This window comes from Oncorhynchus keta, chromosome 2, assembly GCF_023373465.1.
Source record: "Oncorhynchus keta strain PuntledgeMale-10-30-2019 chromosome 2, Oket_V2, whole genome shotgun sequence".
NCBI lineage: Eukaryota > Metazoa > Chordata > Actinopteri > Salmoniformes > Salmonidae > Oncorhynchus > Oncorhynchus keta.
Genome location: NC_068422.1, coordinates 55,368,906 through 55,392,724, shown reverse-complemented (window position 1 = coordinate 55,392,724; position 23,819 = coordinate 55,368,906). Strand labels below are relative to the sequence as shown.

The 23,819-nt window shown below is 41.8% G+C and overlaps 1 protein-coding gene across 3 annotated transcripts in view; it reads right to left on the bottom strand.

Moving 5' to 3' along the window:
- The window catches only part of kif6 (kinesin family member 6), a 198,922-nt gene that overhangs the window by 26,651 nt on the left and 148,452 nt on the right, over positions 1-23,819 (bottom strand). Inside the window, exon 16 of one of the 3 annotated variants that reach the window (XM_052478795.1) lies at positions 19,263-21,745. The exons of the other annotated variants lie outside the window; for them this stretch is intronic. Coding sequence (XP_052334755.1) covers positions 21,690-21,745 — 56 coding nt within the window. The 3' untranslated portion in view covers positions 19,263-21,689. Of the gene's footprint in view, positions 1-19,262; positions 21,746-23,819 lie in introns of those variants that run through there. 3 annotated transcript variants of the gene reach the window in all.

The following is a 23,819-nucleotide window of genomic DNA, read 5'->3' as shown; positions in this document are numbered from 1 at the left end:
GAGGTCTGTCATTTTTTATCATAGGTACACTTCAATCGTGAGGGACGGAATCTAAAACAAAAATTCAGAAAATTACATTGTATGATTTTTAAGTAATTAATTAGCATTTTATTGCATGACATAAGTATTTGATCACCTACCAACCAGTAAGAATTCCGGCTCTCACAGACCTGTTAGTTTTTCTTTAAGAAGCCCCGCTGTTCTCCACTCATTACATGTATTAACTGCACCTGTTTGAACTAGTTTCCTGTATAAAAGAAACCTGTCCACACATTCAATCAAACAGACTCCAACCTCTCCACTATGGCCAAGACCAGAGAGCTGTGTAAGGACATCAGGGTTCAATTGTAGACCTGCACAAGGCTGGGATGGGCTACAGGACAAAATGCAAACAGCTTGATGAGAAGGCAACAACTGTTGGCGCAATTATTAGAACATGGAAGAAGTTCAAGATGACGGTCAATCATCCTCGGTCTGGGGTTCCATGCAAGATCTCACCTCGTGGGCATCAATGATTATGAGGAAGGTGAGGGATCAGCCCAGAACTACACGGCAGGACCTGGTCAATGACCTGAAGAGAGCTGGGACCACAATCTCAAAGAAAACCATTAGTAACACACTACGCCGTCATGGATTAAAATCCGGCAGCGCACGCAAGGTCCCCCTGCTCAAGCCAACGCATGTCCAGGCCCGTCTAAAGTTTGCCAATGACCATCTGGATGATCCAGAGGAGGAATGGGAGAAGGTCATGTGGTCTGATGAGACAAAAATAGAGCTTTTTGGTTTAAACTCCACTCGCCGTGTTTGGCAGAAGAAGAAGAAGGATGAGTACAACCCAAAGAACACCATCCCAAACGTGAAGCATGGAGGTGGAAAAATTCTTTGGGGATGCTTTTCTGCAAAGGGGACAGGACGACTGCACCGTATTGAGGGGAGGATGGATGGGGCCATGTATCGCGAGATCTTGGACAACAACCTCCCTCCCTCAGTAAGAGCATTGAATATGGGTCGTGGCTGGGTCTTCCAGCATGACAACAACCCGAAACGCACAGCCAGGGCAACTAAGGAGTGGCTCCGTAAGAAGCATCTCAAGGTCCTGGAGTGGCCTAGCCAGAATCCAGACCTGAACCCAATAGAAAATCTTTGTAGGGATATTATATTAAGTTCTGCTTTTCTGATGTATCAAATACTTATGTCATGCAATAAAATGCAAATTAATTACTTAAAAATCATACAATGTGATTTTCTGGATTTTGGTCTGTTTTTTGTTAGATTCCGTCTCTCACAGTTGAAGTGTACCTATGATAAAAAATACAGACCTCTACATGCTTTGTGAGTAGGAAAACCTGTAAAATCGGGGCAGTGTATCAAATACTTGTTCTCCCCACTGTATATATATATATATATATATATATTTTTTTTTTACAATTGAACAATCATCAGCAAAACATGACAATCAGATAATGGCAAGTTATTCCCACCACTCCCCTTTCCCTCCACATACACAAAACAACAGGCTACATGGGAGCACATCATACAAAACCCTTCTCTCCCTAGAATGTGTCTAATACAGTCTATCTGGTGTAAAGTAGACTCTATGTAAAATATTGATTTGCATCAACTTGTGCCTTGTGTTAAATGAAAGAAGCTGAGCATCTAAAAAGATGTTTCCCCATTGCTTAGCCTAAAAATGAGATCAAGGTCATCATACCACTTTATGGAAGCCTTCAGAGCTTCATCATTCCCCATCAGAGCTTGAAGAACAGAGTACATGTAAGAAATTAGACCTTATACCCACTTTCTCTCCAGCTACAGTTTATCACTGGTAGATTTTGAATCAAATAACATTTTATTTGTCACCTGCCCCCGAATACAACGTGCAATGATTACTTACAAGCCCTTAACCAACAACGCAGTTCAAGAAATAGAGTTAAGGAAGTAAAGTAAAAAAATATCTAATTAAAAACTAACGTGAAAATTACAGAACAGTACAATGCATACGATTTTTTTCATCTTTACACAATTGACCCACCCAATTAGGTCAATCCCGCCATCTATCTAATTCTTCCCCAACCTTTTTGAGAAGTGGAGTAAAGTTCACTTGATATTTCTTATTTATTTCAGAAAAAATTTGCAATCCCAGAAATTACCAGTGGTGTGGACTTGAGTCATATGACTTGGACTCGAGTCAAACTTGTAATGGGTTTAAACACTGTTTCCCATGCTTGTTCAATGAACCATAAACAATTAATGAACATGCACCTGTGGAACGGTCGTTAAGACACTAGCAGCTTAAAAACGATAGGCATTTAAGGTCACAGTTATGAAAACTTAGGACACTAAAGAGGCCTTTCTACTGACTGAAAAACACCAAAAGAAAGATGCCCAGGGTCCCTGCCCATCTGCGTGAATGTGCCTTAGGCATGCTGCAAGGAGGCATGAAGACTGAAGTTCTGGCCAGAGCAATAAATTGCAATGTCTGTACTGTGTGACGCCTAAGACAGCGCTACAGGGCAACAGGATGGACAGCTGATTGACCTCGCAGTGGCAGACCACGTGTAACAACACCTGCCCAGGATCGGTACACACATCCAAACATCACACCTGCGGGACAGGTACAGGGTGGCAAAAACAACTGCCTGAGTTACATCAGGAATGCACAATCCCTCCATTAGTGCTCAGACTGCCCACAATAGGCTGAGAGAGGCTGGACTGAGGGCTTGTAGGCCTGTTGTAAGGCAGGTCCTCACCAGACATCACCGGCAACAACATCACCTATGGGCACAAACCCACCATCGCTGGACCAGACAGGACTGCCGAAAAGTGCTCTTCACTAACAAGTCGCATTTACGGTCAACAAAGCTTTGGATAACATGAAGACAGCCTAACCAGCTCTGCTAGGGCGAGTAAAATGGTCAGAGTGAGGTGTTCTCTCATTTGTGTCTGGAATTAGCTAGCCAACGTTAGCCAGTTAGCTTGGGTGATTGACCACCGCTGAACGCTCAGATCAACCCTACTCCTTGGCCAGAGCGTCCAGTGTGCGCTCTGAACACTCCGAGAGTGAAATGCTTTGAATTTACAAGCGGGTAATCTGACAACGCTCTGGATCTACGAACACCCAGAGCACACTTTAGATTGAATTTATGAACACACCCGAAATCGTAACTTGTTTAGCTAGTCATTTGTTAAACTAACAAGCTAGCAAGAGGTTGCACAGCAACAGCATCAACTTCCGGTAGACAGGTGAAGCTCTAGTATGCTCAACTGAAAAGATGGCGTTCGTTAACAGTATACTAAAATGAACTAACAGTATGTAGTATATACTCATTAAGTAGGTAGTATAACGTTTTTTAGTATGGGTATTCGAACACAGCTTCAGACTTTCGACTTCAGTGTGTTCAAAACTACTGGGAAATATTTTGAAAGGTCATCCAACTTGGAATTCCAACTCAGGACTTCTTTCTAGAGCTCTTACTTCCCGACCTGAAGATCACTGACGTCATGATGTGACCTTGTATTTTTCCAAGTTCCTAGTTGTATCACGCCTGCTCACGCTCTCTCCCACTGGCGCTCAAGGGCACCAGGCTGCCCAGCATTACGCACTCCTGTCACCATAATTACGCACACCTGCCTTCCCCCGTCACACGCTTCAGCAATTATTGGACTCAACTGGACTCATTCACCAAGGTCATTACCTCTCCTATGTTTGTTAGCTCTCAGCTCTGTTCCCCGCTGCTGCATTGTTTATTGTCTGTCCTTATGTTACCTGGTGCCGATGCTGTTCCTTGTTTGTTCCATGTCTGTTCCAATTAAATGTTCACTCCCTGTACCTGCTTCTCATCTCCAGCGTCAGTTCTCACAAGTTGTCTTGAAAGCACCATTAGGTTCATTGTTTAGCTAGCTACATGTCTAAACAAAAGACTCCGCCAGAGGATTACATGACCCATCAGGTTAGCCAGGTGTGTCTGGGGTGATTACGGTCATCTATTGTATTTCATGAACATGTGTGCATGTCTGCATCACATCCGGCTGTGATTGGGAGTCCAATAGGGTGACACACAATTGGTCCAGCGTCATCTGGGTTTGGCAGGAGTAGGCCGTCAATGTAAATAAGAATTTGTTCTTAACTGACTTGCATAGTTAAATAAAGGTTAATAAATGTATCATATAGTGTGTGTGTGTGGCAGCCTTACAATGACAGCAAAACACAACATTTGAGAGTGCGCTGACCCTGGTGCAAGAGGGGGTACGCAGCTGGAGGTTGAATGTTTGAAGGTGTACGGGACTATAAAAAGTTTGGGAACCACTGGTGTAGACAAAGAAGAGCTCTCCAGTAGGTGTACCAAAACATTCAAGGGACATTTTCTCAAAAGTGGGGTTGCAAGTTTATCAACTTTCAAAGCTTTATCAACTTTCACCCTCCCTGGTGCTCGAAGGCACCAGGCTCCCCAGCATTAAGCTCTCCTGCCACCATCATTACGCACACCTGCCTTCCCCCCGTCACACGCATCAGCAATTATTGGACTTACCTGATTCAATCACCTCTGTCATTACCTCTCCTATATCCGCCTGGTTCCCTGCTTCAGCATTAATGTTCATATGTCTTTGTATACCCGTGTGCTGACGCAGTTCCTGACCTGTTCAGCATTAAATGTTCAACTCCCCCGTACCTGCTTCTTATCTCCAGCGTCGGCCCTTACAATACCATTTGCTTGCGCTGAGACTCAGATTTTATCCAATGCAACAAAAATAAATGTTTTGGTCGGTCACGATATACCACTTGGCTGTCTATTATATCACCCTGTCACATGCCCTCCCAGTCAACACCATCTCATGAGATTGCCTGCTCCAGGCTGTTTCACATCCGGACGTGATTGGGAGTCCCATTGGGCGGTGCACAATTGACCCAGCACCGTCTGAGTTTGGCCGGGGTAGGCCGTCATTGTAAATAAGAATTTGTTCTTAACTGACTTGCCTAGTTAAATAAAGGCAAAAAGCTGTTCGAGAGATGTCCAGTTTGTAGCCGAACATGCAGCATAGAGCAGACCAGCAAGGGGCCTTCATCAGCATGATGTAGACATGCTCTCTCTGTGAGCATTCCTATGAATGGAACAGTCAGTTGGCAAGTATCTGGCTAGCAGCTTTCACAGGCTCATTATTTGTACAAATACAGAAGGTAACCCACTTCATTATTTTTTATATATTTGATAACCCAATTGTGAAACATAATTTATGTAAACTAACATGATTTGATGCTTATTTTGTGCGTGTGAAATAGAAAGCTGAACACAGCGATCAAGCTGCTTCCACCAGGCTAATCATTACCACCATTATAATGTGTGTGTAACCACTATCTTTGACGAAGGGCTAGAAAAGTGATCTACGCTGCTACGCCCATGAATTGGGCTCTGGAAAAGACCTCACCTCCAGCTTCACCTTTAGCCTGCTTACCAACGGTCGTCGATGAGGCATACAGAATGTGATAGGTTTAGTCTGACCTGTTCAAACTTCAACATACAGTGACTTCAAACCCCTTGACTTTTTCCACATTGTTATGTTACAGCCCTATTCTAAAATTGATTAAATCGTTTCATACCTCTCATAAATCTACACACAATACACCATAATGACAAAGCAAAAACCAGGTTTTTACAAATGTTTGCAAATGTAATTCTTCTCTGCAGATCCTCTCAAGCTCTGTCAGGTTGGACTGGGAGCGTTGCTGCACAGCTATTTTTAGGTCTCTCCAGAGATGTTCGATCCGGTTCTAGTCTAGGTTCTGGCTGGGCCACTCAAGGACATTCAGAGACTTGTCCCGAATCCACTCCTGTGTTGTCTTGGCTGTGTGCTTAGGGTCATTGTCCGTTTGGAAGGTGAACCTTCGCCCCAGTCTGAGCACTCTGGAGCAGGTTTTCATGTAGGATCTCTCTGTACTTTGCTCTGTTCGTCTTTGCCTAGATCCTGACTAGTCTCCCAGTCCCTGCCAATGAAAAAAATCCCCACAGCATGATGCTGCCACCACCATGCTTCACCGTAGGGATGGTGCCAGGTGTCCTTCAGATGTGACGGTTGGCATTCAGTCCAAAGAGTTCAATCTTGGTTTGGTCAGACAAGATAATCTTTTTTTTCATGGTCTGAGAGTCTTTAGGTGCCTTTTGCCAAACTCCAAACAGGCTGTCATGTGCCTTTTACTGAGGAGTGGCTTCTGTCTTGCCACTCTACCATAAAGGCCTGATTGGTAGAGTGCTGCAGATATGGTTGTCCTTGTGGAAGATTATCCGCAGAGGAACTCTAGACCTCTGTCAGAGTGACCATCAGGTTCTTGGTCACCTCCCTGACCAAGGTCCTTCTCCCACGATTGCTCAGTTTGGCCGCGCAACCAGCTCTAGCAAGAGTCTTGGTCATTTCAAACATCTTCCATTTAAGAATGATGAAGGCCACTATGTTCTTGGGGACCTTTAATACTGCAGAAATGTTTTGGTACCCTTTCCCAGATCTGTGCCTCGACACAATCCTGTCTCAGAGCTCTACGGACACTTCCTTCGTCATCATGGCTTGGATTTTGCTCTGACATGCACTGTCAACTGTGGGACCTTATATGGACTTATATACTTTTCGAAGGCAATGTATTATATATGTTTGTTTGTCAGATACAGTGGGGCAAAAAAGTATTTAGTCAGCCACCAATTGTGCAAGTTCTCCAACACATTTTTTTTTCATCATAGGTACACTTCAACTATGACAACAAAATGGGGAAAAAATCCAGAAAATTACATTGTAGGATTTTTAATGAATTTATTTGCAAATTATGTTGGAAAATTTGTATTTGGTCGATAACAAAAGTTTATCTCAATACTTTGTTATATACCCTATGTTGGCAATGACAGAGGTCAAACATTTTCACAAGGTTTTCACACACTGTTGCTGGTATTTTGGCCCATTCCTCCATGCAGATCTCCTCTAGAGCAGTGATGTTTTGGGGCTGTTGCTGGGCAACACGGACTTTCAACTCCCTCCAAAGATTTTCTATGGGGTTGAGATCTGGAGACTGGCTAGGTCACCTCAGGACCTTGAAATGCTTCTTACGAAGCCACTCCTTCGTTGCCCGGGCGGTGTGTTTGGGATCATTGTCATGCTGAAAGACGTTTCATCTTCAATGCCCTTGCTGATGGAAGGAGGTTTTCACTCAAAATCTCACGATACATTAATTCTTTCCTTTACACAGATCAGTCGTCCTGGTCCCTTTGCAGAAAAACAGCCCCAAAGTATGATTTTTCCACCCCCATGCTTCACAGTAAGTATGGCGTTCTTTGGATGCAACTCAGCATTCTTTGTCCTCCAAACACGACGAGTTGAGTTTTTACCAAAACATTCTATTTTGGTTTCATCTGACCATATGACATTCTCCCAATCTTCTTCTGGATCATCCAAATGCTCTCCAGCAAACTTCAGATGGGCCTGGACATGTACTGGCTTAAGCAGGGGGACACATCTGGCACTGCACGATTTGAGTCCCTGGCGGCGTAGTGTGTTACTGATGGTAGGCTTTGTTACTTTGGTCCCAGCTCTCTGCAGGTCATTCACTAGGTCCCCCCGTGTGGTTCTGGGATTTTTGCTCACCGTTCTTGTGATCATTTTGACCCTACGGGGTGAGATCTTGCGTGGAGCCCCAGATCAAGAGAGATTATCAGTGGTCTTGTATGTCTTCCTTTTCCTAATAATTGCTCCCACAGTTGATTTCTTCAAACCAAGCTGCTTACCTATTGCAGATTCAGTCTTCCCAGCCTGGTGCAGGTCTACCATTTTGTTTCTGGTGTCCTTTGGTCTTGGCCATAGTGGAGTTTGGAGTGTGACTGTTTGAGGTTGTGGACAGATGTATTTTATACTGATAACACGTTCAAACAGGTGCCATTAATACAGGTAATGAGTGGAGGACAGAGGAGCCTCTTAAAGAAGAAGTTACAGGTCTGTGAGAGCCAGAAATCTTGCCTGTTTGTAGGTGACCAAATACTTATTTTCCACCATAATTTGCAAATAAATTCATAAAAAATCCTACAATGTGATTTTCTGGATTTTATTTATATTTTAATTGCCAATGGTAATAGAAAAGTTACTTTGTGTGTGTATGTGTTCACAGAAACATGTATGGAGCCAGCACAGGGAAACTTGATGTGCATTACAATTTTACTAGACACAACTTTTACTTGTAGTCTTTTTATATTATTGAAAGGTATCAGTCAACATGGGAAAGAGGAAAGGGGGATACCTAGTCAGTTGTGCAACTGAATGCATTAAACTGAAATGTGTCTTCCGCATTTAACCGGAGGGAGAAACCCTGTGAATTCTGCACCAAGAGCATTGAACTCCTGTTGTATACGGGACTCCTGTCGTAAACTGGACACCACACAGGAAGGTATAACCACTCTGACATGTTTGCCAAGGTAATAATATAATAATAATATATGCCATTTAGCAGACGCTTTTATCCAAAGCGACTTACAGTCATGTGTGCATACATTCTACGTATGGGTGGTCCCGGGAATCGAACCCACTACCCTGGCGTTACAAACGCCATGCTCCGATAGGCACAGTATCTGTTTCGGCAGGGAATGACAATGAAAAATTAAAGGTGCACATTGTTATATTAGCAGTACATTGCTTCTATGGTATCATGTAAAGGGTTGTTCGTCCTGCATGGATCTGTTATTCCATTTGAAAGTTATCAAAACACTTTATAATATCTAAATCAATTTAGCAATAGCATTATTTTCATATTACTCTGAAGGCTACTGACCGATTCAAAGCTTCCCCCAGAATCTCACCATACGCCTGTAGTTATTGAACTCAACCTGCAGGAGGTTTGAATGTGCCCCTTAGGACAGGTCGTCACCTCGCTGGTGGCAGCGGAACAGGGGCAACACATTTGTTTTCACTTGCGTTCTGTTTTTTTGCTCAATATTTTCCACCATCCCCCTCAAACTACTTAGTGGTTTATTGGGACTATAGAAATGGGATAGAGATGTATGGAGGATTAGGAATAAAATGCAAATGAAAAGGAGAACAAGTATACAGATTCGTACTGTGTGTTGTGGTTTGCCAGTTGAACTCATTCTACACCAACTCCGCTACTGAAGAATAATAATAATACATGGGACTTATATATCCCTTTTCAAGGACCCAAAGTCGCTTAACAATTGTAGGAAAAGATATAAAAAGGAGTCAAAACAAAATAACATCGGACTAAACAAAATCATAATGGGTGGAATTGGGCTCAAGGAAGGGGAATAGTGTGCTGCATCAGTGTATGGGGTGGGTCGGGTTGGGGATTGGATACGAACCCGGTTTAGGGTAAGGGGTGAGATTGTAGTTAGGATATGAACCCAGTTTAGGGTAAGGGGTAAGGTAAGAGTTTGGGTTACGTGGTGCTCAGTATGGTGAAGAGAGGAGTGTACAGTTGTGGCCAAAAGTTTTGAGAATGACACAAATATTAATTTCCGCAAAGTTTGCTGCTTCAGTGTCTTTAGATATTTTTGTCAGGTGTTACTATGGAATACTGAAGTATAATTACAAGCATTTCATAAGTGTTAAAGTCTTTTATTGACAATTACATGACGTTGATGCAAAGAGCCAATATTTGCAGTGTTGACCCTTCTTATTCAAGACCTCTGCAATCCGCCCTGGCATGCTGTCAATTCACTTCTGGGCCACATCCTGACTGATGGCAGCCCATTCTTGCATAATCAATGCTTAGAGTTTGTCAGAATTTGTGGGTTTTTGTTTGTCCACCCGCCTCTTGAGGATTGTCTTCAAGTTCTCAATGGGATTTTGGTCTGGGGAGTTTCCTGGCCATGGACCCAAAATATTGATGTTTTGTTCCCTGAGCCATGGCAAGGTGCTCCATCATGCTGGAAAAGGCACCAAACGGTTCCTGGACGGTTGGGAGAAGTTGCTCTCGGAGGATGTGTTGGTACCATTCTTTATTCATGGCTGTGTTCTTAGGCATGCCCCAAACAACCGGAAAGAGGATTCATCAGAGAAAATGACTTCACCCCAATCCTCAGCAGTCCAATCCCTGTACCTTTTGCAGAATATCAGTCTGTCCCTGATGTTTTTCCTGGGGAGAAGTGGCTTCTTTGCTGCCCGTCTTGACACCAGGCCATCCTCCAAAAGTCTTTGCCTCACTGTGCGTGCAGTGAGGCATTCCTGAGCAAGCTCTGTACTGGTGGTGCCCCAATCCCGCAGCTGAATAAACTTTAGGAGACGGTCCTGGCGCTTGCTGGACTTTCTTGGGCGCCCTGAAACCTTCTTCACAACAATTGAACAGCCCTCCTTGAAGTTCTTGATGATCCGATAAATGGTTGATTTAGGTGCAATCTTACTGGCAGCAATATCCTTGCCTGTAAAGCCCTTTTTGTGCAAATCAATGATGACGGCATGTGTTTCCTTGCAGGTAACCATGGTTGACAGAGGAAGAACAACGATTCCAAGCACCACCCTCCTTTTGAAGCTTCCAGTCTGTTATTCAAACTCAATCAGCATGCACGCATCAATCAGTACTGCACGCATCTCCAGCCTTGTTCTCGTCAACACTCACACCTGTGTTAATGAGAGAATCACTGACATGTTGTCAGCTGGTCCTTTTGTGGCAGGGCTGAAATGCAGTGGAAATGTTTTTGGGGGATTCAGTTCATTTGCATGGCAAAGAGGGACTTTGAAAATAATTGCAATTCATCTGATCACTCTTCATAACAATCTGGAGTATATGCAAATTGCCATCATACAAGTTGAGGCAGCAGACTTTGTGAAAATTAATATTCGTGTCATTCTCAAAACATTTGGCCACGACTGTATTTGTAGTGTGTTGCTTTGCATGGGGATGTAGCACACGTAAGCTCTTTTTACACACCTTTGTTTACGTTTTAATCATTTATCACATTTTAGTCATCTTATCCAGAGCGACAGGTGCAATTAGTGTTAAGTGCCTTGCTCAAAGAGCACAACAGATTTTTCACCTAGTCAGCTCTGTGATTTGAAACAGCGACCTTTCGGGTTACTGGCCCAACGCTACCTGCCACCCCTGTACAGTATGTATATGTATATGGTGAACATCAACGCAAACATTATGCAAAATTAGTTCATGTACTCGCTAATAGTCATCTCAAGTGACGTTAAGCACTCGTTTACTAACTTTTTCTACACCTCGACATCCCTATCTGACAGGTACTATGGGAAATATAGCCAGAGGGATGAGAAGTTATATCATTCTCCACAGAGAAAGAGAGGAAGAAGAGGAGCTCGCATTTCCAAATTCACACTGAGCTTATAGCGGTGTATGAAATGAATTAGATATGGCTTTAGATAAGACTCATGCAGAGGTTGTTGGAAAAGAGCAGTGACAGAAAGAAGAAGAGAGAGGAAGAATGGAAATAATGGTATTTGCTATGCTGAGAGGACTTTGGCTTGAGGTTTTCACCGAAGTCCAAGAGGCCTCATACAGGTGCGTGAGTCGCCTCCCTGTCTCCATGATATAATTCTCTCCACCATCCAATAGCCATTGTACGGGGCAAAGATGAGAAACATAAATAAAACACTGCTGAAGTGCTTAAAATTAGGATTCCTACTGAAGCGCAAACCTTTCATGACTCGTAATTAAGGTAATGGTCGTGTTCCCCTGCTCAGATGTTGAATGCATCAATCGTTGCATGCCATGTTATCGACTGTGCCATCGGGTACCAGATTGCTATAACAAATTATGTGGTTAGTTGATACGCAAAATTACCTATCAGGCGTTATAAGGTCTGGCATGTGTTCGTCTGAGGAACACGACCAATAATTCCTTCAAAGGTAATACAAAATCCATAGGGGTTAAAAGTCAGCCCGTCTTAGCTGTAGAGTCCAGAAAGTAGGAGTCACAACACATACCATTCATCAATGAATGATTTAACATGTTGCACGCACTGAGAACAACATGATGAGTAGGGAGGTCTTACTATGTTGGATACAGTAGCATGCTGACATATAACATATGCCATTTAGCAGACGCTGTCATCCAAAGTGACTACAGTCATGCATGCGGGCATACATTTTTGTTGAGAGAAAAAGTAACAATTTACTTTGCAAATAGTGTACATTTCAAATAATATATAATGGAATTTGGGATTTATCAGAGAGGTTTGTGACTAAATTGCCTACCGATAGCTATATAATATACTGTACAGCAGATATATTTTAAGATATAAAGCAGAGTAGCACAGTGCTCTTGAAACACATTGCGCTTACTGCATCAACAACTCCTACACAGCTGAGGCTGAGTCATCCTTCAAGATCCATTATACAGGCTGTATCAATGAGTAAGTAGACCATACGACCACAGGTTAAGAAGATGGTGTTGACAACGACGTGAAATGCTACAAAATGCAAACAGGCAAATAGCCTACTGCAAGTTAAATTGCTTAAGAGTCTGTATGGCGGGGAGCATCTGAGAATCAATCAGGGATTCTCAGGTCAATAAGAGTAAAGTGGTCAAGTGATTATCTAATATCCTGCAACACTACACCAAGATAGAAAAAGGGAGCCCAGCAGGCAAAACTAGTTGCAATGACGTCGTTACAACCAGATTCCAAACAGTTGTACTGTAATCTCTTTGTAATTGCATATTTTCTGGTCATTATGACATTATTTCAACCAGCTTTGCACACTGGGAAAGAGATAGCAGTTTTGAGAAAAAAAATAAACAAATGATGACAATCTTCATGTTTCTGCCGACTAAATATTTTGAGGAACTATTGTTTTGTGTTCTGTGTGTAAGTGGCTATAAGAACATCCTCTTTACTTGACGTGGAAAAAGCTAAAATCAATAATTTACACAGATTGACTGACGTTTTTAGCTGTGTATAATTCTGTGTTATACACAGTGTGTGGACTCTTCAGTGTTCCATTAACAGGCAGACTGCTTTGCTGTCCCTGGTTCTTCACAATGATGAGATTTTATATTTCTGAAAAAACCACTTGGCTGCCTAAAGAGGCAAACTTCATCCCCCTCCTCCACTTCCCTCCCCAGCCAGATTTGGGGCTGTACATGGGCCTGAAAAGCACCAGGGCCCCTTCCAAACCCTTGCATGGTCCCCTTGCCGTGTCGGGAGACGCGCAGTCATCATAAAGGACAGCTTACCAGCTGAAAGTCTCCACAAATATTTGCCAATTCCTGTGGCCTGGAGGTTAAAGGTGAACAGCCGCACGAAAGACCACAGTGAGTTATTGGCCCCAACACCATGCACACATAGGCCTACAAAGCTTTGAATATTCATCACAGATGCATAAGTCAATGGGGGCATTTGCGTCAGTGCATACATTTACATCTCCAAGATTTTCCAAGAGAAGCCTGGAAGCTATTTCTATTTCAAGACAATACATAACAATATTCATAACATGACAGTAAGTTACGTTAACATCAAACATACTGTAGATCATTTCATGAAATCTGCTGAGAGGATCATTTATCCATATTAAAAGATTGTAAAATGTTGAGGAGAGACTACAGCAGCGGGGGCCACAATTGACATGATGTTGCATTCCTCTCCTGATATATCTTGTGATCTGTCCCCAAAAAACATAGAGCCACTACCCCCTTGGCGCAAGAAGTGGGAGAGGATGGGGGCAGATAGGATTTGTCCTACTGCAAAGTAGGAGAGCACCACATAAATCCCTACACATCTGGCGAAGAGATCGGGGGACGCTCGTTTTTTTTCCGACTGGCCCGCACCTTTTCTTCTCCTTCAGAAGACATACATCACCCACCCCTCTTCAAAATAGAGCTTTGTCCCCGTGCTTTTGGGGCCGGGGGGCTTGGAACATGTGTGTCTCTGGCAGGATTTGATTCCAGAAAAAAACATTGCTGTGGCCAAGAACAACACCGGTAACCGGGGAATCTTGAGGCACCCCTGTCTCAGCTAGCTACATCTCTTCCTCACTCTTTTCTCCCCGTAACTGACCCTCACGCCACGTACACTCATGAGGCGAACCTTACCCAAGCCTCTTTCTACATTATGCTACGTTTTTTCTTTGTTCTGCATCCACAATGAGGCACAGGTAGTCTAAAATGTCCCGGCTCCTCATCCTCAACGGCAAGGAAAACACACAGAGCTAAATATATTATGGCACACATTTCCGTTAGGGAGAAGCAAGTAACTACATTCCACTATAAACACTGCCCTTCATGTAGGAAAATGCAATTCCAATATTATAATAACATGTGAGAATATCTAATTCTGTTCCCCTTGTTTGGTCTTTTTTGTCTTGAGTAATTCTTATAATATATTTTTACACAATTGCAATACAATGTGGGTCGTGGGACAGGATTCTTTTTGAATTCAGTGCCTTAGTTGATGAAATACCAATACAAAGGCCAATATTCAATTCAGTGTGTTTGATTTGCACAGCAGGGTGTTTTGGATAGAATTGATTTAGAAACGTGCAGTGGCTTGGCAAAACCTGTTCATTTCTGACCATAAACCTGCCTGAAAAGTCATCCAGACTGAACCAGATTATCCAACTACCTGGATGATTTTTGCAACACAGCTAGCCAAGAAACTTAGCTTCTACTGTCTATGTTTCAAACTTTAAAATTCCATAATGGCGTCATTGGACAAGATCACAATATTTTTTTTGTGATTGACGCCTCTGGTGTACAGCTGTGTCAACACCTCAGAAAAACCACTGTAAAACGCTGATGATACCCCCAAATTCCAGGGTGCTAAGTGTACACTGGCACTTCAGAGTGAGTGATGGGTGCATGCCACCAAACCCTAGCAGGTGACTTTCAGCACAGCCAAAGAGCGGGTTTGTGGTGAACTGCCTTCTGATCAGGGCACGCACGCATACAGAGAGAGAAACAAAAAAATATTCCATTGTACTCATACACACACAAACGCTACAAAGATCAAACTGTATAGGAGTGTACTGGAGATATGGCAAACTTGCTTCTTGTGCTATTGTGTGAGAACACATGCAAACTTAGCTATTGTCATATTCAAGGTTCTTGTTCCACACTGCATGCATTAGTCTACACCAGCAGGACAACAAAAAAATACAAATAATAATTTAATTGTTTTTTTGTTTGTTTTTTGGAACTCAGTCGGGGTCTCAACTTACTGTTGAGAGTTAGAATAATAGAATTACACAATATGCAATTTAGACATTTGGTTGTGCATCAGCAGTCACTCAATTAGCCCATGTCAGTTACATTTTTAGATTGGTAAGTTAGTCTAGCGGCCAGATATCTAACCTTGTAATAATTGGTATGGATGTGGGTACGCAGGCCCACGAACCACTGCGGCCGCTCATGATGAGTTACTTTTTTTGTGGCCCTCATCCCCCATCAAAGTTTCCCACATAATTTGAGAAGCAGTATACTTCCTTTAAAAATAAATATTGTGATATTTTAGCATGTGGTGCCAATTCGATATACAGTGCATTCGAAAAGTATTCAGACCCCTTCACTTTTTCCACATTTTGATACGTTACTGCCTTATTATAACATTGATTCAATTGTTTTTTCCCTTCATCACTCTACACACAATACCCCATAATGACAAAGCAGGTTTTTAGAAATGTTTGCTAATTTATAAAAAATAAATAGCTCAAATATCAAATTTACATAAGTATTCAGACCCTTTACTCACTACTTTGTTGAAGCACCTTTGACAGCCTCTTGTCTTCTTGGGTATGACGCTACAAGCTTTGCACACCTGTATTCGGGGAGATTCTCCAATTCTTCTCTGAAGATCCTCTCAAACTCTCAGGTTGTATGAGGAGGTTGTATGGGGAGCGTCTCCAGTCACGTTCGATCGGGTTCAAGTCCGGGCTCTGGTTGGGCCTTCTTGGATCTTCATGTTCAATGGGTGACATGTCTGGTGAGTATGCATGTGTGAAGAGCACACTTCTCCAGGTTGCCAATTGCCATCGAAGGTGTGCATTTTGCCCACTGAAATCGTTTACAAAGCCAAACTGCAGTCAGGTCAAGACCCTGGTGAGGACGACGAGCACGCAGATTAGCTTCCCTGAGGTACTTTCTGACCGTTTGTGCAGAAATTCTTCAGTTGTGCAAACCCAAAGTTAATCGGGTGGCTGGTCTCAGATGATACCGCAGGTGAAGAAGCTTGATGTGGAGGCTCTGGACTGGCATGGTGTCACGAATCCCGCCGAAGATAGTGCCTCTTCCTGTTCGGGCAGCGCTCGGCGCTCGTCGTCGCCGGCCTACTAGCTGCCATCGATTCCCTTTTTTGTTTCTGTTAGTTGGTCTGATTGGTTACACCTGTTTTGAGTTTAGTTTTGTTTGTGGGCTATTTAAGGGCACTAGGCCCGCCAACTTTTGTGTGGGCTTGTTTTCTGTTCATGGTGTTGGATTATTTGTGGATTCTATTTTTCCGGACAGTTTAGTCCTGTTTGTTTGGACTGGGTATTTTATGCGCCCTTGTGTTTGGCATGTCCGTTTCCACTGTCTTTGGAATAAAGATCCACGTTCTGAACTACCTGCTCTCTGCGCCTGACTCCTCCACCCACTACTCCTAGAAGCGGTTGCACATGGTTACCCGTGGTCTGTGGTTGTGAGGCCGGTTGGACATACTTCCAAGTTCTCTAAAATGACATTGAAGGCAGCTTATGTTAGAAAAATAAACATGTAATGTTCTGGTAACAGCTCTGGTGGACATTCCTGCAGTTAGCATGCCAATTGCACGCTCCCTCAAAACATCTATGGCATTGTGAGACATCTATGGCATTGTGTTGCGTTACAAAACTGCACATATTATACTGGCCTTTTATTGACAACAGCATAAGGTGCAACTGTGTAATGATCATGCTGTTTAATCAGCTTCTTGGTATGTATTATCTTGGCAAAGGAGAAATGCTCACTAACATGGATGTAAACTAATTTGTGCTCAAAATTTGAGAGAAATAGATTTTTTTGTGATTTGTCAAGGATCACTTATTTCAGCTCATAAAACATGTTGCGTTTATATTTTTTCTCAGTATAAAACAAGTTATAACCATCTAGAGTGCTTAAATTATCTCTATGATTGACACACACCAAAATCACTTTACCTATCTTTATTCTGCCAACATAAAGATAATTAAAGTGCTCATTAAAACACCTAACAATATATTTAATTAGATGCATAGGTAATTCAATCAACAAGTTTTTTGATTTATACATTTAACATTTTACTGAAAGCAATAGGGATTATAATTCTCTAAATTAAATTTAAAGTTTGGAAAATCTGGTAAATAAAAATCATGTTTTGACTATTTTGTTAAATTTGGTATGAAAATAGACTTTCAAAAATGTACCTGTAATATAAGGTTAATCAGAAGTATCACTGCTCTGCATGGTTCTCCCTTTATTGCAAATTTTCAATGTGTTTCAGTTGTGAAGACATTTTGCGTGGTAAGGAATTCAGCTGATAAACAACGATTACATTTTTTCACAGCCTTTATTGTTCATATTTTCCTAGGGTGCCAATAATTCAGGATGGTAGTGTTCGAAGAGGTTTGGCAGAAAATTTGGGAGAAATAGGAAACACATTTACATTTTCTTCCAACCCCCAATGTACACCACTTCTGTAGAACGACCCATATATAAAAGCTAATATTCTGTTAACTCATACCCAAATAATTTGGTTGACTCGTCCTATACTCGTATTTGTGGCCAAAGCATAGATTTGAGAAAAAAAAAACTATTCCAAAACCCCACCTCAAACTTGAAACAGACTTTTTCAAATATGTGTGATGCGAGGTTGGCTCATTGGCTGAGCCAATCAGCTGTTAACTTGTTATTAATATTTTTTATGAAAGATATACGCCCACATCATTCCTGTTGTTGGGGTGCACCGCCAACATTCAAACACAGAAAAGCTGCTTTTTACTACTTAATTACCATTTCTTGGAAGAAAAACTATTTAAATATTGTAATTCATTATTGGTCATATTTCATATGAATCTGGAAACACTCGACAGTTACTTTCGGACATAATGTGTGTGAACTCAATTTAACAATTAGATCACATCTATGCTCTAACTAAACTAAACTAAACTATGTTAAAGGCCGACTGCAGTTCCTGACTTGGTCTCGTTTTGAAGATTGCTCCTTCAGAAATGCTAGTAGCCATGACTGAAAGCAAACGAGACCTGACTTGGGGGTGTGGTTTGATGTGGGTGTGTTATGTTTGCATATTGATGGCGCTGATAGAGATGACAGCTTTGCTTCAAGTCCTTAGGAAACTGTGCAGTATTTCGTTTTTTAAATGTATTATTTCTTACATTGTTAGCCCAGAAAACCTTAAGTGTCATAACATACAGCGGGGAAGAACTATTGGATATCAGAGAGATGTCACCTTACCAGGACTACCAGCACTACAACCAGGAATACGACTTTCCCAAAGCGCATCCTTTGTCTGCACCACCAAGGGCATTTGAACTGATTCCAGAAACAGACCCACAACAACGCCGTCAGAGGAGAGGGTGCCGGAGCGTTCTTCTAGTGAGGCTTTGGATGCACGCACACCACCCACCACTTCTGAGTATATTACTTGCTAATGTCCAGTCCCTAGTTAACAAAGTCAATGAAATCAGGGCAAGAGTAGCTTTCCAAAGAGATATCCGGAATTGTAACATACTCTCTTTCACGGAGACCAGGCTAGCTGGGGACATGCTGTTGGAGTCCGTACAGCCAATGGGATTTTCAGTGCATCGCGCTGACAGGAACAAACATCTCTCTGGTAAGAAGAAGGGCGGGGTGAATGTTTCATGATTTAGCCACTCATGGTGTAATTGTAACAACATACAATAACTCAAGTCCTTCTGTTCACCTGGCCTAGAATTCCTCACCATCAAATGCCGACCATATTATCTCTCAAGAGAACTCTCCCATTGCTTTAGGACTTGGTCAGGTGGATTAAGCATGTCCTAGTTTAGGCCACCTAGCAGGACAAATTCAGACTTAGTGTAAGGGGCCAGGAGAGAGTTTAGGGCAGGTAGGGTTCAAGCCGGTGCTGATGGAGGACGATAGCAACTGTCAACAAAGAGCTATTTGAAATGCTTAAAACCACCAAATCAAATTGGTTGGGGACAGACTTGGGGGAGCCAACCGAGCACTGAAGGTGGTAAAGATCTGAAATAAAGTAATCAAATAAAACAAATATTGTATTAAAATAAAGTAATGTGAATAAATTATGTTAAATAAATGATGGGCAGTCACTAACACCATGGGACTTTTATTAATTGTTTTATTCTGTGTTGTTACAGTATTCAACCCACATAATGCAAAGTGCATTTGTCTTCTTTTTTTATTACAGTGATTATCTTTTAATAATCTAACCAAAACGAACTCAAAAAGCACTAATTGCTCAGCGTTAGTCAATAAGTATTCAACCCCTTTGTTATGGCAAGCCTTAATACATTTAGGAGTAATAATTTGCTTCACAAGTCACATAAAAAGTTGCATGGACTCTGTGTGTTTAACATGATTTTTGAGATGACTACCTCATCTCTATACCCCACACATACAATTATCTGTAAGGTCCCTCAATCAAGCATCAAATTTAAAAAAACGATTCAACAACAATGACCAGGGAGGATTTCCAATGCCTTGTAAAGAAGGGTACCCATTGGTAGATACTGTAGGTAAAAATAAAAATAAAGCAGACATTGAATACCCCTTTGAGCATGGTGAAGTTATTATTTACACTTTGGATGGTGCATCAATACACCCAGGCACTACAAAGATACAGGTGTCCTTCTTCAGTTACCGGAGAGGAAGGAATCCGCTCAGGGGTTTCACCATGAGGCCAAAGGTGATTCTAACATGTATTGTCTCAGGGGGTAGAATACTTATCTAATCAATATTCCTTTTTTGGGGGTATTTCTTACACTTTGACATTAATCCCAATTTGTAACACAACAACGTCAAGGGGTGTGAATACTTTCTGAAGGCACTGTAAATGTGAGGCAATCACACTGCATTAATACTGGAGAAGAGGATGCTGTTGGTGCTGAAACTCGGCATCCCTTTCATTTCCGGTCATCACTCCTAAATCATTGCTGGCTGTGTGGTGTAAAGCCCAATTCACTGCTGGGTGAAGTTTCCCTAGGTACAGATCTAAGATCAGCTTCCCCTCATCCTGGACCCTTAGTGGGGAAAATGCAAATCTGACCCAAGATCAGTGTTCAGGTGCAACTTCACCCTACACAGCCATAGCTACCGAGCCACAATAGTATGTCTACGTGGAATAGTTTAGAATCTGAATAATATGAAAGCCAATGGTCCAACATTCTAGAACAGGGTTGTGTGTACACGTTTTAGACCACATAGTAGGTTTTATGTTTTATACTGTGACAAAAGTAAGTCATAAAAACACACAGTAGCTCGTGGCTGTTTGAACAGGTTTGAGGTAATCCATTTCCAAGGGATTACGGAAAGAAAAGTGCTCTAAAACTTGGGGTGGATTCCTTGGCACCAGATGCCGGACTTGGTGTCTGGCATCTGGTGCAGCTAAGGACCATTTGAAAAAGAGGGTTGTTAGTACTTTTCCAGCTACATAGAGGAAAATGGATATTAAATGGATATTAAAAAGCGGGGACCGTGCCAGGGAGCTTTATGGCACCCGAAGCCTACCTGTCAGGGACATAACCCAGAGAAGGCAGGGGCGTGCTTAACTGAGCTCTCATAAAACAGCCTTCAGGGGAGCCACCCTTTCTCGCCAGTCCTGGAAAAGTTCTGGAATGTGCTGAGCGACACTTGGACACTTCAGAGAAACAGGGCCCCCATAGCAGAATGTTCTGTTTTTTTCTGTTCACTATTAGGAATCATAGGCTGCATCCCAAATGGCACCCTATTCACTGCTTTTAACCGGGACCCATAGTGCTCTGGTCAAAAGTAGTGGACTGTATAGGGAATAGGGTGCCATTTGGTACGTAACATGGATAGTGTCTTGGGGTTTCCAGGAAAGTTCATGTAAAGGTAAATTAACAGTGTTACACGAGCCTGCATCAGGGACATGTTTACTATTAGGATAATGGTAGTGGTGACAATGAAACACTGACTGTAAAACGATTTCCGGCATGCAATTTATAGTATGCACTCTGAACCATCAACCCCTGGATATGCTATGGAGGCAGCATAGTCCACACACTCACTTCCTCTCAGAAACATGCATGGCAGCAATCACACACACTTGCACAGATGCACGCACGCACACACACACACACAGAAGGTCTTTCTACCAACAAAACGGTACTATTAGCATGCAAGTGAGGATGCACTTGGCAATCATAAATAGTATAAAAGTGCTATGTAAAAATGCTATATTCCCAAATGGAAGAGCATGAAATCAGGGCAAACACACAACATAAGCAAAAGTACATGGATACCTGCTCGTCAAACATCTAACTCCAAAATTATGGTTATTAATATGGAGTTGGTCCCCCCTTTGCTGTTGTAACAGCCTCCATTCTTCTGGGAAGGCTTTCAAATAGATGAACATTGCTGCGGGGACTTGCTTCCATTCAGCCACAAGAGCATTAGTGAGGTCGGACACTAATGTTGGGTGATTAGGCCTGGCTCGCAGTCGGCATTCCAATTCATCCCAAAGGTGTTTGATGGGGTTGAGGTCAGGGCTTTGTGCAGGCCAGTCAAGTTATTCCACACCGATCTCGACCAACAATTTCTGTATGGATCTTGCTTTGTGAACAGCTGAAACAGGAAAGGGGTTGTTGCCACAAAATTGGAAGCACAGAATGGTCTAGAACAGGTATTCCCAAACTGGGGTACGCGTACAATGCCGTCAGGGATACACCACATAAAAATGTGATTCACATTTCTTTTCTATTTTTGTATATATATATATATATATATATATATATATATATATATATATATATATATATTATATATATATATGTAATATATATATATATATATAAATATATATATATATAAAAGAATATATTATATATTATATATATATATTATATAATATATATATATATTATATATATATAATATATATATATTAAATTTGGGAACCATATTACATATGTCATTATATAATATATATATATAATATATATACAAAAATAGAAAAGAAATGTGAATCACATTTTTATGTGGTGTATCCCCTCTACAAACGTTACAGTTTGGCAGCTGGAGGTTGAATGGAGGTTTAAAGGGGTACAGGACTATGTTAAAAGTTTGGGAACCACGGGTCTAGAATGTCATTGTAATCGAGAATGTTGCGTTAAGATTTCCCTTCACTGGAACAACGGGCCTAGCCCGTTAACTATGAAAAAATAGCCCCAGAACATTACTATCCTCTACCAAACTTTACAGTTGGCACTATGCATTGAGGTAGGTACGCTTTTGGCATCCGCCAAACCCAGATTCGTCCGTCGGACTGCCAGATGGTGAAGCGTGATTGATTAATCAATCCAGAGAATGCGAACCCACTGCTCCAGAGGTTAATGGAGGCCAGCTTTATACCACTGAGCCGATGCTTGGCATTGCACATGTTGATCTTAGTCTTTTGTGCGGCTGCTCGGCCATGGAAACCCATTTAACTTGTTATGGTATAGGGGACGCTTGCAGTGCGGCAAATTCAAATAATGATATAAAATCAAAAATGTATTATATCACACATGTAAGATACTCAATTAAAGCTACACTCGTTGTGAATCCAGCCAAAATGTCAGATTTTAAAAAGCTTTCAGTGAAAGCATTAAGAAGCTATTATCTGATGATAGCACAATGTCAATAAAGAGGGTAGCATATTTCAAACCTGCAGGCGCTACACAAAACGCTGAAATAAAACATGCATTACCTTTGATCTTCTTTTTTTGGCACTCCAATATGTCCCATAAACATCACAATTGGTCCATTTCTTCCGATTAATTCCATCCATTTATCCAGAAAAAAACTGCTTACCAAAACACAAAACATTTCAAAAGTTGCCTATAAACTTTGCCAAAATATTTCAAACTACTTTTGTAATACAACTTTAGGTATTTTTAAACGTTTATAATTGAACAAATTGTAGACGGGCAATCTGTATTCAATACAGCAAGTAAACAAACCACTATCCTTTTTTTTCGTCTTGCGCAACTCTCAACAGTGTAACCTTGTTCCAGGATGTGCTTCTTCTTCGTTGCACAAATTATTAACCTCAACCAAATTCCAAAGACTGGTGACATCCAGTGGAAGTCGTAGGAACTGTAAAATGGTTCCTATCAAATATCCCTTGGCAAAGACATCAGAAGGAACGGTCAGAGGCAAAAAATAAAATCTGAACAGTAAGTCCTCAGGGTTTTGCCTGCTACATAAGTTCTGTTATAGTCACAGACATGATTGAAACAGTTTTAGAAACTTCAGAGTGTTTTCTATCCACACCTACTAATAATATGCATATCATATATTCCTGGCATGTGTAGCAGGAAGTTGAAATTGGGCACGCTATTTATTCAAAAGTGAAAATGCTGCCCCTATACCATAACAGGTTATTAATGAAGCTCCCGATGAACAGTTATTGTGTTGACGTTCCTTCCAGTGGCAGTTTGGAACTCAGTAGTGAGTGTTGCAACGGAGGACAGACAATTTTTACACGCTTCAGCACTCGGTATTCCCATTTTTTGAGCTTCTGTTGCCTACCACTTCGTGGCCAAGCTGTTGTTGCTCCTAGACGTTTCCACTTCACAGTAACAGCACTTACAGTTGACCGGAGCTGCTGTAGCAGGGCACAAATTTGACGAACTGACTTGTTGAAAAGGTGGCATCC